This window comes from Bombus terrestris, chromosome 14 (genome assembly GCF_910591885.1).
Source record: "Bombus terrestris chromosome 14, iyBomTerr1.2, whole genome shotgun sequence".
Taxonomy (NCBI): Eukaryota; Metazoa; Arthropoda; class Insecta; order Hymenoptera; family Apidae; genus Bombus; species Bombus terrestris.
In genome coordinates, this window is record NC_063282.1 from 7,219,357 (window position 1) to 7,234,255 (window position 14,899).

General features: G+C 29.0%; 4 protein-coding genes across 8 annotated transcripts; 2 read left to right on the plus strand and 2 right to left on the minus strand.

Annotated features, from left to right (window-relative positions):
* The first annotated feature begins 1 nt into the window (after position 1).
* Positions 2 to 3,170, plus strand: LOC100651298 (adapter molecule Crk). 3 transcript variants are annotated; one of them, XM_012316417.2, is made up of 4 exons: positions 2 to 393; positions 562 to 742; positions 1,124 to 1,479; positions 1,656 to 3,170. In XM_012316417.2, the coding sequence occupies exons 2-4, from the start codon at positions 708 to 710 to the stop codon at positions 2,120 to 2,122; spliced, it is 858 nt and encodes a 285-aa protein (XP_012171807.1). In that variant the 5' UTR covers positions 2 to 393; positions 562 to 707; the 3' UTR covers positions 2,123 to 3,170. The 3 variants fall into 3 exon arrangements, with proteins under 3 accessions (XP_012171807.1, XP_012171806.1, XP_020722196.1); XM_012316416.3 differs by having other exon boundaries at positions 2 to 292; XM_020866537.2 differs by having other exon boundaries at positions 303 to 445.
* A 1,232-nt stretch (positions 3,171 to 4,402) lies between these two features.
* LOC100651464 (E3 ubiquitin-protein ligase UHRF1) lies at positions 4,403 to 8,389 on the plus strand. Its single transcript, XM_003400848.4, has 8 exons — positions 4,403 to 4,661; positions 4,987 to 5,588; positions 5,666 to 6,020; positions 6,090 to 6,269; positions 6,348 to 6,504; positions 6,566 to 6,764; positions 6,838 to 7,263; positions 7,336 to 8,389. The coding sequence occupies exons 1-8, from the start codon at positions 4,578 to 4,580 to the stop codon at positions 7,553 to 7,555; spliced, it is 2,223 nt and encodes a 740-aa protein (XP_003400896.4). The 5' UTR covers positions 4,403 to 4,577; the 3' UTR covers positions 7,556 to 8,389.
* LOC100643136 (protein CutA homolog) lies at positions 8,040 to 9,120 on the minus strand. The gene is made up of 6 exons (XM_012316418.2): positions 8,957 to 9,120; positions 8,814 to 8,873; positions 8,684 to 8,729; positions 8,566 to 8,615; positions 8,448 to 8,490; positions 8,040 to 8,364 (listed from the first exon to the last, which is right to left on the minus strand). The coding sequence occupies exons 1-6, from the start codon at positions 9,118 to 9,120 to the stop codon at positions 8,290 to 8,292; spliced, it is 438 nt and encodes a 145-aa protein (XP_012171808.1). The 3' UTR covers positions 8,040 to 8,289.
* A 1,236-nt stretch (positions 9,121 to 10,356) lies between these two features.
* On the minus strand, positions 10,357 to 12,554 carry LOC105666481 (protein Fer3). 3 transcript variants are annotated; one of them, XM_048411821.1, is made up of 5 exons: positions 12,317 to 12,553; positions 11,798 to 11,952; positions 11,463 to 11,622; positions 10,946 to 11,109; positions 10,358 to 10,863 (listed from the first exon to the last, which is right to left on the minus strand). In XM_048411821.1, the coding sequence occupies exons 1-4, from the start codon at positions 12,362 to 12,364 to the stop codon at positions 10,957 to 10,959; spliced, it is 516 nt and encodes a 171-aa protein (XP_048267778.1). In that variant the 5' UTR covers positions 12,365 to 12,553; the 3' UTR covers positions 10,358 to 10,863; positions 10,946 to 10,956. The 3 variants fall into 3 exon arrangements, with proteins under 3 accessions (XP_048267779.1, XP_048267778.1, XP_012171809.1); XM_048411822.1 differs by having other exon boundaries at positions 10,357 to 11,109; positions 11,798 to 11,942; positions 12,317 to 12,554; XM_012316419.3 differs by having other exon boundaries at positions 10,359 to 11,109; positions 12,317 to 12,552.
* Between the last annotated feature and the right edge of the window lie 2,345 nt (positions 12,555 to 14,899).

Below are 14,899 nucleotides of genomic sequence, written 5' to 3' on the forward strand. Positions count from 1 at the left end.
AACGAGTTTCTCAAGATTCTCGGAAGTTCTCACTCTACTCGCCGCATACTCACAATCCAAGAAACTTCGGCCTGATCATTATTATTTCTGTTTTTATGTCACAGATTTAAGTGGAATATGCTGTTTGTAGCGTTAACGAAGGTGCAAATTCGAAATATTATTCGTCTGCTATTGGTTCGCGCATGAAAGGAAGTTGCACTTTTGCGCAATCTCAGTAGACAAATTGGGCAAAAAGAATACCACTGACGATATTCGACGTGAGGCGAAGCCTAAGAACACGAAATTAGAAGAAGTAAGGGTTTTACTTCAAACATGTTTGCAGTTGTTGAAACAGACACAACTTCACATGAGATCCATTAACAAGTGATTCTATTACTCAAGTCCATCGGCGAGGTCGAGAACGAAAGTTTTTCAAATATATTATAATATATCGTATATGTTATATGTACGGACGAACTTAAAGGATGTTCTTTTGATTTAGAAACATGGCTTTTTAAACATGCTGCATTGAGAGAGCTTAATGTTTGAAAACACTCTAAGAACAATGTTTTTATATTGCAGGATTTACAGAGAAAGAGAGAGGGAGGACTTGGGGACCTGTATTCGGGGGACTTGAACCCGGGCCTCCTTCGACTCGAACAGGGGCGCTCTTCGTTGCGCCATCAAGGCCCTGTTGCTGGAATTAATACCGATTACTTGCTAAAACAATGGCTGCTGCTTTTAATCAATATGACAAGTACAGGTAAATAAAGAAATGATTTTGGTCTTGCTGTTATGCGTCATGAAATCAATTGACGTCGTCTAATAAAGTAATAAATATGATGTTGCATCGATGATTAACCTTTAAAATTTTATTTAACTGATGTTGAACAAATTTGTAATAACCTTTTATGAAAATTATATTATAAATAATTCGATGTATTTAAGATAAGCGAATGTTATTTAAAGTAATATTTGTATTTTTTAATATTTTGGTTATTGATATGTATATTGTATTGTATTCTTATTTACTAATATCTATATGTATGCTTGTTTTTATAAATTTATGATACTTGATGTGCAGAACTTTAAATATGAATCTTTTGTGGGATTAATTATCTTTTTATTGTCATGTCTTTTTTAGTTGGTATTTTGGTGCAATGTCACGACAAGATGCCTCGGATTTACTCATGGGTGAAAAAGTAGGCGGTGTATTCTTAGTACGTGACAGCACATCGATACATGGAGATTTTGTTCTATGTGTACGAGAAGACAACAAGGTTAGCCATTATATTATAAATAAAATTCAGCAGGGTGATCAAATACGTTATCGGATCGGAGATCAAACGTTTCCTGATATTCCCAACCTTTTGGCTTTTTACAAATTACATTATTTGGATACAACACCACTGATCAGGCCTGCATCTAAAAAGACACAGAGGGTAATAGCAAAATATGATTTTGAAGGCAATGATCCTGATGATTTACCTTTTAGGAAAGGTTTGTAGGTTTTAATCTTTATTTTAAATATTTTAAGTGTTACTTTGAAAGTGACTGGTTAACATATAATGTCTCTTATATTTTTAGTTGATTGCAATTAATAATTTGATTAAGCAATGCAATTTTTAAAATGTAAGTTTTTATATTTTGTATAAATCCAATAATGTTATTTTTAGGAGAAATTCTTACAATTATATCAAAAGATGAAGAACAATGGTGGACTGCTAGAAATAGCCTTGGTCAAACTGGTTCAGTTCCAGTACCATATGTTCAGAAGTATGAAGAAGACAATCACTCTGTAATTGAGAATAATTCATGCCCAGAAAGTGGCGGAAGTTCAACTACAAATTCTAATTCGGTTTCTGCTTGTCAAATGTCTTATCCAGAAAGTGGACAAGGGACCACCCGCAGATCAAATATTCAAAGAACATTGCCTGCTTTTGCAAAAGTGAAACAAGCAAGGGTACCAAATGCATATGATAAAACTGCTTTAAAATTAGAAGTTGGAGATGTGATAAAAGTAACAAAGACTAATATAAATGGTCAGTGGGAAGGTGAATTGCATGGCAAGGTTGGCCATTTTCCATTCACACATGTTGAGTTTGTAGATAATGAGACTGGAGAAGACAATCAGGAAATTTAATGGAAGTCTTCCAGGTGCGATGAATAAAAGAAGTTGACTTGGAAAGTTCTATGTTGGCAGTTTAAGTTTACATTAGCAGCTATTCTGTGTACTGGTACATGAAATCAGTCTATTTTAAAATTCTGTATACAATTTGTAATTTCAAACATAATGCCAATTTTGTGACGTTTTTATTAATTGTTAATTATATAATACTTTAAATACACAAAATTTATATGAATATTTTTATAAATCGTTTAACTTTTCTAGTCATAAAGTAATAAATAATCATGTACGATTACTGATTAATATCGATTCAAAAGTTATAAAAACATTCTTTTCATTTAAGTTTTGTACCGGTACATACATATTGTGCTGCTTAGCCATAGGTTGTGCCACAGATGGAGCAACATTTTCTACTAGAATATTCTATTTAATGATGGAGCTGTTAACCATATTACAATTGTAATTATATATAAATTACGCTAATTATATATTACTATGTAATTATATAAGTTCTAATTGATTAGTAACTCTTTTAAGAGAGCAGAAACTGTGAATTTACGTTTATACATGAATGGTATTATATTGTCATGATTGTAAGTTATGCAAATTACTTGTTAATATGTAATTATACAAATTGCAAGAACATTTAGTTTTGTAAAAATAGTAGCAACTTTAAAGTTCCGCTTTACGCTATATATACATATACATATTAGTTTTATCGTAACAACAGTCATATATGAGTTATTGTAAATTATATATTAATATATATAAGTGAAATATGTCCTGAATTTTTGTAAGACTAATAATTTCCTGAACTTATCCGAAAAAATTTTGTTCAACTTTAGAAATTAGTATAGAAATATAGTTATGTATGTATAAATACATTTTAATATATATTTACATATTATATTATATTTGTAAAAATTGTAATTTTATCGTAAACTTCAATCGTTTTCCGATATTTTTATATGAGAAAAAACTGGCAACTTTAGAGTTCTGCTCACAATGATGCGTATTAATCGTGTAATTAATAAATTAATTAAATAAATATAATTAAATATAATTATGTGTAAGTTGTATGTACGTTATGTATAGCTGTGTGAGAACAGGATTGCAATTTTCTGTATTTTCAGAGGTACAATTTACGATTGGAATTGTTTCTTTTTTATGAATCCGAAAAGGTACTTTCATTTTAAATCTTTACTAATGAAGATTTAGTAATTAAGATAGTACAAAAATTGTATAATTTGTATACAACTCTCAGTGTTTATAATTATATCGTATTTTCTAAAAAATCTAATTTGGATTAGAGATTTTATTTACACATAGAAAGCTTGATATTAATATGTAGTTATATATATTTCTTTATCTATAAAAATTTCTTATCAAATTGATCACCATTGTATATGAATTGTACAAAGAACTTTCTAGGTATACATTTGAAAAGTTAGTTTCAGAATTAGGAATGTGGCTAATTTACCAGTTCCTAAATTATTACAAATTATTAATTTTCAATTTAATCCTTTTTTTGGTTGTTCGGTTTTTCATAAGATGTACAATTCATTAAATTTCACATAAATAGTACTATTTTAAATTGTTAACAACCTACTGCACGGAAAGAGTATATATCTCAATTAGCTTCGTCAATAGATGTGAATAACGGAAGGATTAAAATACACTTGCTCATATAATTGCATGCATATCGATAAAGTGAGCATTAAGACCGTGTAAATTTTTATACACATATTTGTAACACTTTTATATAATATATATTTTAATTTTTAAAATATATAGAACCTAAGAGTACAATAAATAAAAAATTAAGAAATAAGTGTTTGTATAGATTTATTATGTTAAATATATATTGGACAATTTAATTAATTTAAGAACCTAAGAGTACAATAAATAAAAAATTAAGAAATAAGTGTTTGTATAGATTTATTATGTTAAATATATATTGGACAATTTAATTAATTTTTTTACGTATTTCTATTATAAATATTCAACAGTATTCATTTTAAATCTATTTATTACTATCTTAATATGGTACACAATATTATTTAAGATTTAGAATTCACAAAATAAAATATAAACAAATATAATAAAATTTATTACAACTGAACGATAAATTTTATAAAAGCAAATTGTCTGATTGGTTCATTTTTTGTTTTAATAGAAATGACCAATGACAACGATGTATATACCTGAATGTGATTGCTTTCTCATTCTATCTTTTTTTCCGCCATATATACTCACGATCTGTTCCCGCCAAATTTCTCAGTAGTAAATGCCAACAAGTGTTGAAGTCACTCATGACTGATGACAGTCACTGTTGGTTTATTTGTACTTCTATGAATGTTAATGAAGTGAATTACATTTTTTGCTTTTGCACACGTTGATCGTTGTGTTAAAGAACTAGGCACAAGATAACGCTTTTTTTGAAAATTTTTGACTGAATAAACATATTAAAATGTACGTTAAAGTGAGAACAATGGATGGTAAACAGGAGGCAATATTAACCATCTCCAAATTGACGGAAGTGGAAGAGTTTAAGGTAAAATAAATAGGAAGTACTAATTTCAGATAAAAAATATAATTTTTTTATCTTTCGTAAAAGTTGTAATTTTATCTCTGATATTTACATTTAATGCTGAAATTCTTGGAGTAAAAAAATCTGACTTTATTAAATATTCCATTATTTTATTAAAAACATTTATTTAATGTTAGTTACAATTATTTAATAATAATGTGTGAATGAAAAGAAATTATCTATTTGGAGTATAGTATTTCTATATTTTTATAATTCTATCTGAAGTATTCGTATACTTATTTAATAACATTTTATAAAAACTTTCATTTATAAAAATATTATTTTGCAGCGTGAGATTGAGAAGGAATTAGATGTAAAAGTGGATTTACAACGATTATTCTTCCGTGGGAAACAATTAGAAAATGGTTATAAGCTATATGATTATAATGTTAATTTGAATGATGTAATTCAATTAATGGTTAAAATACAAATTAATGAAGTAGAAAGCCAAGCTACTTCAAGTACTAAAGTAACTCCTAGTTCTATTATTAAAGAAGAAATTGTAGATAATTCTAGCAAAGAAGAAAAGTTGTGTGAAGCAGAAAGTTTATATTATAAGGTTGGAGATGCGGTAGATTGTCTTGACCAAACTTATGGAGCTTGGTTTGAGGCAATAATATTAAAAATCTTTAAAAGAGATGATAATATTATTTATAATATGCAGTGGGAATTTGATGATAAAGCTCCAGCTTTTAATGTACCTGAGTCATCAGTAAGACCACGTGCAAGGCGTTTATTAAAATTTGATAGCTTAAAAATAGGTCAAAAAGTGATGATCAATCACAATGTTGATGATCCCAAAGTAACAGGATTATGGTATGATTTTACAATATTGAAAATAGATAAAAAGAAGAGGGTACAAGAACTTATTGGGATATTGCATATTGGAAAGTAAGTATTGTATAATTCAAATATTCAGTTTAAGTTGGTATAATGTATGATTAAAATATGTGTATCTATTTAAATAGGGATCAACCACTTGAGAATCGGAAAGTGAATCCTAAAGGAGAGATTTTTGCCATAGAAGAACCAAAATTTCTTAAAGATAGAAGTCCTGAAGATGAACAACATATGGTCAGTAGTGGTAAACGAAGACGTGTACAAGCTTATTGTGATGCATGTTTGGACAATCCTAACAAGGAATGCAGAGAATGTGGTTGTAGAGTCTGTGCTGGGAAAGAAGATGAACACAATCTTCTCTTATGCGATGAGTGTAACTCTGCATATCATTTAAGCTGTTTGAATCCTCCATTAACATCTATACCTGAAGAAGATTACTGGTATTGCCCAGAATGTAAAAATGACGAAAATGAAATTGTGAAGGTTAATTACCATTTAATAATACTTTATTTTATAATATTTATAAAATTTATAAATCATTATTTTTTAAAGGCAGGTGATAAACTTAAACAAACGAAAAAAAAAACGAATGAAAATAATAGTAGTAAGAGAGATTGGGGTAAAGGAATGGCATGTGTTGGAAGGACGAAAGAGTGCAGTATAGTTCCACCTAATCATCGTGGACCTATTCCAGGAGTAGAAGTTGGAATGTGTTGGATGTACAGAGTACAGGTAATTGAAATTTTTAAATAATCTTTAATTTTAATAACTCTTGCATATATAAGTAAATCAAAGATATGTAAATGATAGGTGTCTGAAGTTGGAGTGCATAGACCACATATAGCTGGAATTCATGGGAGAGAAACAGATTGCGCATATTCTATTGTATTATCTGGAGGTTACGAGGATGATATTGATAATGGTGATGAGTTTATTTATACCGGCTCTGGAGGCAGGGACCTATCAGGTAGAATATTTAATTATAAATAAATTTGTTATGACTCAATTAATGTGTTATATTTATAAAGGAAATAAAAGAACAGCTGAACAAAGTTGCGATCAGATGTTGACTCGAATGAATAAAGCATTGGCTCTAAATTGCAATGCAAAGCTTAATGCGACAGCCGGCGCTACAGCTGAAGATTGGAGAGGTGGTATACCTGTAAGAGTTGTCAGAAATTTCAAACTCGCTAAACATAGCAAATATGCACCAGAAGAGGGCAACAGGTATAATAATAATCATTATTGTTATTTTTATATGTTCTAATATTTAGTTTTTACAAAAATATTTTTATTTTAGATATGATGGTATATATAAGGTAGTAAAGTATTATCCAGATACAGGCAAAAGCGGATTTCGCGTATGGAGATATTTATTAAGAAGAGATGATCTAGCAGCTGCACCATGGACTGAAGAGGGTAAAGCGCGTATAGAGGCTCTTGGTTTAAAACCAATGTATCCAGATGGATACTTGGAAGCAATGGCAAAAAATAAAATAAATAAAACTAGGACAAATAAAAAGCGAAATATACTAATGGAAGAAGAAAATTCTACCTCTTCGAAAAAAGAACCACCAAAGAAGAAAAGGAAACTTGAGAGTTACGAATTAGAAAGTGAAATAGTGAAACATATTGAAAAAGATCAAGCAAATACAAAATTGTGGGATGAATGTCGTAAGGCTTTATCAGATGGTAAAGCTGCATTTTTACAACAAGTTTCAGAAAGGTATGTTACTCATCAAATTTTTAGTAAATATATTTGTTATATTTTCAAATTTTTATAATTTTTAAATTGCAGATTCACATGTCCCTGTTGTTTGGAACTTGTTTATAATCCTGTCACGATTCCGTGCACACATAATATTTGCCTTAATTGTTTAAAACGTACTTTTTCATCGGGTGTCCAATATTGCCCGTCATGTCGTCATTTATTAGACAAAAATTATAAAATGGAAGTTAATCAATGTTTATCATCTGCTCTGTTATCGCTTTATCCAGGATATGAAGGTGGCAGATAACATTAATTTTTAGTAAAATAATACTTATATCTCAAATACGAATTCACACACATATCTAGACTCCATTAAATAATATTTTTAGATACAATTTATGATTCACGAATAAAATGTATTAGTGATTTTGTTATAATACATACTTATAGGGTGAATAACACATTCTGATAGTATAAAAAATTTTTGTTAGTATACAAAATTTGTTGCCATGATCCACTACAATAACAATTAATTTTATTATTACAATATTTACATTAATAAATATAACAATTAATTTTATTATTACAATATTTGCATTAATAAATTGACTGACAATACTAATAAGATAATAAAAAGAATGAATTTTCTTTCAGAAAGAGAGAAACGCACAAGAAATGAAAATATACATAGTTATTGTAGTACTTATTTTTATATTGATTTTTGATTTATACAATTTCGAGTTTTATATTTGTATGTAGTATAAGATTTATACAATTGACTATACACTATAAATGTTTGATCATTTATTTGTAAATGTATACGCGTTTATCGATGTGTTCAAATTTATATCGATTGTAATGGTTCTAGTTTGCATTTTTGTTAATTGTATTGTTTTTTCTAATTAGCATAACATAACTTTTCACGGTAGTGAAAAATTTATAAAACAATTCATGTTATTTTATAACAAGGTAAATAAATGTTTTTATTATAATATGTGACATTAGAATCCTTTTAAATATGAATATAGAAGAAAAGTTATTTTATTGCTCTCTTTGATTGATAGGTGGAACTATCTCGCTTATCCATTGGAGATATTTGTGACTTCCATTTTGAATCTATAATAAAACATTGTTCAACTTTCATCTGCATTATATTAGAGTATATATCCTATGTTAAAACATAATTAAACAATACTTACAGGTAATGAGATTACTTCACAAACTTCATATGGATGGTTTTCCCTGTTCAAAGCCAGTTCAAAATTAATTTTAATCGTATGTATATAATAATTCAAAAATATCAAAATATGTACTTACATTATATACTTTGTTAGGGCGTTTACAGTATCAGTCCTAGTTTTTATCATCTAAAATAAAGTATATAAAGTGTGTATCAATAACTTTAACCTACTAATATTACTTTTTTGCTTCTTACCAGTAGAAGTTCATTGTCTTCATTAATTTCATTTTTCCATTCATATCTGTAATATATAAATAATATTTCTAAATGAAATTAAAATATTTTAGCCTGTATGCATAATAAATAGTACATACATTATACTTACACCGATGTAAGCCCTGGTATAATATTAACGCAAGCGGCTAATTTATTCTTCACCAAGCCACTGTAAATTAAGTATAGATTAATTAAAGTAATCATTTTTGTTCTCTAGAGAATTAATTTTCAATAGGTTATATCGATCCTTACTGCGACAATTTTTTAGCGACTTCTTGTGTTGGAACTGTTACGTATGCAATGGAATGAACTCCAGCGAGATCGCTCATGTTTCTATAAGTAGTAGCAGGAACACCTCTAGCGAAACAAAAGAGCGTAATTATTCCAAAAATCGGTCTGCACAATACAAGTGACATTTGTATCTAATTTTTTTGGAACCGGCACTTTATTCACTGATTTGAAGATTGCTTCGGAAGTACCAACTTCGGGCACATTCTCGAATCGCTGTTTGAGATCGATTAATCAGTTTTCAGAAATAAATTATTTAAAAAAATAAGGAAATGATGGTTTTTTAACGAAAACATTTATTATTAAAAGGAATCAATTTTTAAATAATCAGGCTTACAAAGATTTAACAAATTAAAATATCATAAGAATCATATGCTACTTTATAAATAATTTTATAAGAAATAATGTGTAAAAATTTGAAATTTATCTAATGATTATTCTCGAACATTACTGAGTATCAGATTAAAAAGTATAGTTTCGAAAAAACCGCATTTAACCTTACTGCGATCCTTTGATTCTTTATATTTCAATTGTGTTTGCGTTTTAATCGAATATAGGGCTTATAATGTTTTAAGAAATTTTTAGTATGTTGTTACTATTATGTTACTATGTCATTGTTATCATTATTACTATCATGGTATTATGTTATTATTATCATTATTATATCAGTAATGATTCTTTCTTATTTTTCTCAAACTTAAGAAATTTTCTAGTGATAGAGGAATACAATTCAGTAAAAAATAATTCAAAGAATGCAGTCAAGTTAAAATTTTATACAAAGAAATTTCTTCAATCTTTTAAAACAGATAAAATGGTGTACTAACGAAAGATACATACTGTGATAGTATTTGTACATCTTATATTTAAATATAATGATAATATGTAATAAGCAGATTTACATAAATTATGGAAGACACGGATTTTTATCTTATTTCGTAAAATCACATAAACATTAAGTGTTAGTTAATGTTTTTTCGAGTGGGTTCTTAACTACGCTTACTGTAATTTACTTAACACTTGAATTGTAACACTTATACGTATATGTGGATGCATTAATCTTACTTAATTTCAAACATATACGACATTACGTTCTTAGATGTATTTTGCACTCGATAGTTTTGTTCATATGAATGATTATATTATTTCGACGATTTACTTATCAATAAACTTAAAATATTTGTTGACAATTTTTGGAAATATTCGAGTATGTGTAAGTTATTCCAATTTATGTAATTATTTTATTAAATATCCTTACAGAATCAAATTTGCGATACGTTTGATTAAAAAATTTTCTTTATGATTTTTCGAAAATAAAGAAATTAGATGATAATCTATAGACTGCGAATATTTATGTAAATTCATATTTTTGTGGAAATAATTAAAAAAATGTAACCTAGGTAGAAAATTGTTTTATATACTAAATATTATAGCGAATACTATACTGTGGGTATTTTATATACATATCTTCGCGTATTATATGCATTTTGTGCACTTCGGTGCAAATTTCCCATAAATGCATAAAAAATCTGCCATCTAATAATATACTTTGATTTCTGTATGTATTTTGAAACATGTATCGTGAGTTAAAAAAATCGAGTATCTATTAAAATATTAAAGAGAGGATTCGAATGAGCGGAGGTCAATGCCAGATTTGTTAAGGTTGTCATCATATTGTTTTCTTACCAGTAACCAAAGTTATCATTCAACCGCATGTACATACATATGCAATTTTGTTAATTCAATATTTTCCAGGAAATATATCCATTTGAAATAGACCAAATTGAACTTTTTAATATGTAACCAACCGTTTACCATGTTTTCTTACGCATATCACAAGTTATGGTAATTTCATTTCTAAAAATACCAGACTGCTGAAATTGTAAAACGATTTACGTATAAAAAATTGATTTTTGATCAAATTCTTCTGTTTTAGGTTTTCATGTGAATGTTTACGTTTTACAGGCTTAATTTGGCAAGTAGTATTCCCTCGGGATGTATTCTGGCTTTGGGCTACTCGGTTCAATTCCAAGCAGCTCTCCCATAAATGCAATGTAAGTGATGGCCAAGCGCAAAGTCTCAATCCTCGAGAGTCGTTTTTCGTAAGCAAAAGTTGGCACCTGAGGGATAAAAGTCGTAAAATAATTTTAAGCAACATTGGTATATCAATAGAATGCAGATATCTATAGATTTATGAGAAATGTAAAATTGCACAGAATGCACATAATACGCAAAAGTATAAAAAATGTTCAAAGTGAAATATTTATTATAATATTCCCTGAATTCCTTTAGTTGTCCTCATTAAAGTATATACTTGGATAAACATTCGCTAATAACTAGTATAAAAATTAATTGTACAAAATTATACATACGTATAATACAATAATAGCAAAAGATAATCATTCTTATAGAAGTTAGCAATATTGTTATGAGACTCAAGAATAGAACAAAAATCTATGCATATACAACTCACTTTTCTGCGTAACTTGTCGAAAGCTTCGTTTAAATTGAACATTCTGCGCCTCTCACGGATGTTTGCTGCTCTTCTTTGCGAAACAGTCGCCACGCGACGCCTTGGTTTCTTTGTGGTGGACGATGGGAGATTCGGAGATCTACCATTAGGCGTGTAACGACTGAAATTATTTTATTCATTGATAAATAATTAATAAAACGTCGTTGTAAATAATTCTCATTTCTTTCAAGATTTGAAATCTTCAATGTTTAGAATTATTTCTTCGATTTATTGCTGCGTAAACCAGAATCGTGACAAGAAATTTAGCTATTGCTATAGCACATAGAGATAATTACCTTTGATGTAATAATGCACAGGGTTGTCTATATAATCCGTGTTCGTTTACATGAGAGTGCGAAGGAGGTGGTGCTTGGTATAAGACAGAACTGTCCCACATCGGGTAGCTTCCGAGTTCGCCGCTGACGTACTGCGACATATCCGCTGTAATCACCTATTTCATTTACTTGCGTTTACTTTTATATGCACGCTATTTCTTATTAATGCAAAAGAAATATCATCATTCGTGCTAATTATTATCTTTCATTATTATACAAACACAAATGAAAAATTAAATATTAATATTATATATTATAGTATTAAATGTTGAAAGAAATATTAAAAAATTGTTAATCAAACTTCTCATTCATGTTCTATGGATTATCACAATGTAATAATTTTATTTAATCAGTAAATAAGTAGCATTCTGAACAATATTGTAGTAAAAGATGTGTTACAATAATACTAATTTATTGGTCTTATTTCTATACTATATATCTTCGTAATTAAGGGATTCACTTTTAATTATCTATACTCACTGGTGCTTGATTTCCATTGATCTCCCACAACGGTTCGGTGTAGCTCATATCCCGGGTTCTATCCAGGAGCAAACGAGTTCAGGAAGTACCACTCTCGTATTTCAATTAAAAAAAAAAATAATGAAAAAGAATGTCGGTACACGAGTCAAATAAAGCGTTTGTTGCGGTCTGAGTGTCACCTTCAATCTGAGGATTCCACTGATACCCTCATCCAGGGAATCGAACTCCTGGAGCTTGGTACATCTCGAGCCCGCCCCTTTTTCAAAGCAACCCTCTGGAACCACTGTTATTCACTATTCTCGGACGCTTGCGTCGTCATCCCTGTTCCAATTGGAGAATCTCACCCTTAACCAACTTGAGTGAAACACGATCGTTGGACAGGTGGTTGTGAAGGGTGGAGCTTACGGACAATCCTCATGGTTTGCCTTGTTTCGTAGGAGTTGAGGGTTGAACAGTATTGGAATTATCGACCCTGGTATGTTAAAGATGGACAAACTATTTGTTGGAAGCTTTTTTTAAATGTCTACATTTCTTTCATTTCTTTTAATTTACTTCTTCTCTTTGTAATTGCAAAAGTTTTGTCTACATTCAACACTTCATGAAGTAGATATTGATAAGAAATGATGAAATGAAGGAAAAATTATTTAACAATTTATTATTGTTCAAGTATTTTTGAATTCAAACTCGATATTTGTTGAACGAACTTATCATTTTATTGATTTTCACAATGAACTTCTTGATATTGTCTGTCACTTTCTATTATGGCACGCAAACTTATTAATTTTGAAAAAGCGAATAGGATTGTATATTTTAAAGAACGATTAACAAATTTTCTTTTATCTCCCTTCAGGAATCATAGCATTGCACGTGTGCTAAATGGAGTGTAATCATCTGGCAGAGTTCTTCTGTCAACGTATTAAGCACAATCAAAGTATGAAAATCGATGCTAAAATATTATGTACTACCAAATATTATACTATTGTGATGTTTTTCTTTAGTAGTAGTATGAAAACCCTTTATTTTTCATCTGGACAAGTAAGATTACTTTACTATATATGTAACAAAATTTAAATTAAAATACAATTCATCCACTGATGATTAGTGACTAGATTTGTTTTAAAATCATGAAAGACACAATTTTCTGCAAGTTAGGATATTACGATTTCTTTACGATCATTTCGAGACAAATTGCTCCACATATTGAGGTCGTAACAGGATCACTCAAAAGACCGTGACAAAGTCTCCTCAGAAGGGTAACATATTGTTAAACCGAGGGTGTGTTCCCCCAAATTAATTAAATAGATATTAACCGATTCACTTGACACTAAGTTCTCCCTTTGGACGCGTATAAACATCCAGTGTGCTATCTGCGTGTCAAATCGCATTGTGTTTGCTTTGAGAGTTCGAGGGTGCATAAAGTTATTAATATTAAGCTACGAGCAAGCAGACTTATTAAGATCATTCTCTCTTCTTTTTATTCTCTTACTGTCACTTTGTTATTGTTTGCATTTTAGAAAAATAATTTAGTCGCGTTCTTTACTTCTTTTTTTTTCGAGAATTTGAGAATTATTATCAAGCATATTTATTCATCTTCTAGCCCCCTTTTATACATTTTTAAAATTTTTCCAGAATAATAAAAAAATAATAAGATACGAAAAACATTTCTTAGAACTTGAACGATGAAAAATATAAAAGAAATTATTTCATAATACGCTAAAAAGGAAAGGAATTTTATAAAAATTATATCAACTAAAGACGATATGAAATATGCATTTTTAAATTTTATTTTGTATTTGTACATGCAGTAAGTATGCTACTTAAGAATGTCTTATAATAAATGCGATAAAATGCGAGAACGAGAAACGTATTAATTTATCTAACATATGATATATATCTTATAGGTTTGTATCCATTAACTGTGTCGGTGGATCTTTAATTCGAGTCTGGTAATATGCACTATATCCATAACTGCAAGCTGACGCTTTGGATCGATGCTCTGAGCGTCGGCGCTGAAATGCTTCATAACTGAATTTCGAAGCTTTCCTAGAATGAAGGATATTCGATATAATGCAAAATGAAAGGCAATTTACCCACCGTAAACACGTATCGGGATAAAATCAGTTAATTTAACAGAAACCATTAAAACAGATTAGTCAGTTACGTATTCTAAAAGCTTTATTTTTTTATATTTTCATTTTTGATGAGTCCTAGTAAGTATGAAACAGTTAAATGCTATAAATGATTATTTTTCATATTGAAAATATTAATTTTCTATTTAATCTAATTTAATTTAGACAAATGTAATATTATTTTTTGAATACACTTAAATAATTCAAATAATCGAATAATAATTACATTATTACAAGAATTCTAATAAATTGACGTTTTCCTATGTTTTTCAACAATTTTTAATGTTTTTAGATTATTATTTATAATATAATTTATAATATGAAGACAGTAAATCATCCTAACTTCTCGTATGTTCTGATTTTATAAAAAAATAACTGACATATATGTGAGATGACGTAAAGGGTGTCAAAAATCAGATTTGGGTTCATCCCCTCATGGTGCACGTGTTCGTTT

Excerpts from the sequence above, each read along its gene's own strand:
- LOC100651298 (XM_012316417.2), top strand. The coding sequence starts at position 708 with ATGGCTGCTGCTTTTAATCAATATGACAAGTACAG. Across the intron at positions 743-1,123 it reads AATCAATATGACAAGTACAG|TTGGTATTTTGGTGCAATGT; the intron begins GTAAATAAAGAA and ends TGTCTTTTTTAG. Across the intron at positions 1,480-1,655 it reads TGATTTACCTTTTAGGAAAG|GAGAAATTCTTACAATTATA; the intron begins GTTTGTAGGTTT and ends TGTTATTTTTAG.
- LOC100651464 (XM_003400848.4), top strand. The coding sequence starts at position 4,578 with ATGTACGTTAAAGTGAGAACAATGGATGGTAAACAGGAGGCAATATTA. Across the intron at positions 6,505-6,565 it reads TGGAGGCAGGGACCTATCAG|GAAATAAAAGAACAGCTGAA; the intron begins GTAGAATATTTA and ends ATATTTATAAAG. Across the intron at positions 6,765-6,837 it reads GCACCAGAAGAGGGCAACAG|ATATGATGGTATATATAAGG; the intron begins GTATAATAATAA and ends TTTTTATTTTAG.
- LOC100643136 (XM_012316418.2), bottom strand. The coding sequence starts at position 9,120 with ATGTCACTTGTATTGTGCAGACCGATTTTTGGAATAATTACGCTCTTT. Across the intron at positions 8,616-8,683 it reads AAGACAATGAACTTCTACTG|ATGATAAAAACTAGGACTGA; the intron begins GTAAGAAGCAAA and ends ACTTTATTTTAG. Across the intron at positions 8,365-8,447 it reads GTGAAGTAATCTCATTACCT|ATTCAAAATGGAAGTCACAA; the intron begins GTAAGTATTGTT and ends GTTTTATTATAG.
- LOC105666481 (XM_048411821.1), bottom strand. The coding sequence starts at position 12,364 with ATGAGCTACACCGAACCGTTGTGGGAGATCAATGGAAATCAAGCACCA. Across the intron at positions 11,953-12,316 it reads TCAATGGAAATCAAGCACCA|GTGATTACAGCGGATATGTC; the intron begins GTGAGTATAGAT and ends TAAATGAAATAG. Across the intron at positions 11,623-11,797 it reads TGTGCATTATTACATCAAAG|TCGTTACACGCCTAATGGTA; the intron begins GTAATTATCTCT and ends AAATAATTTCAG.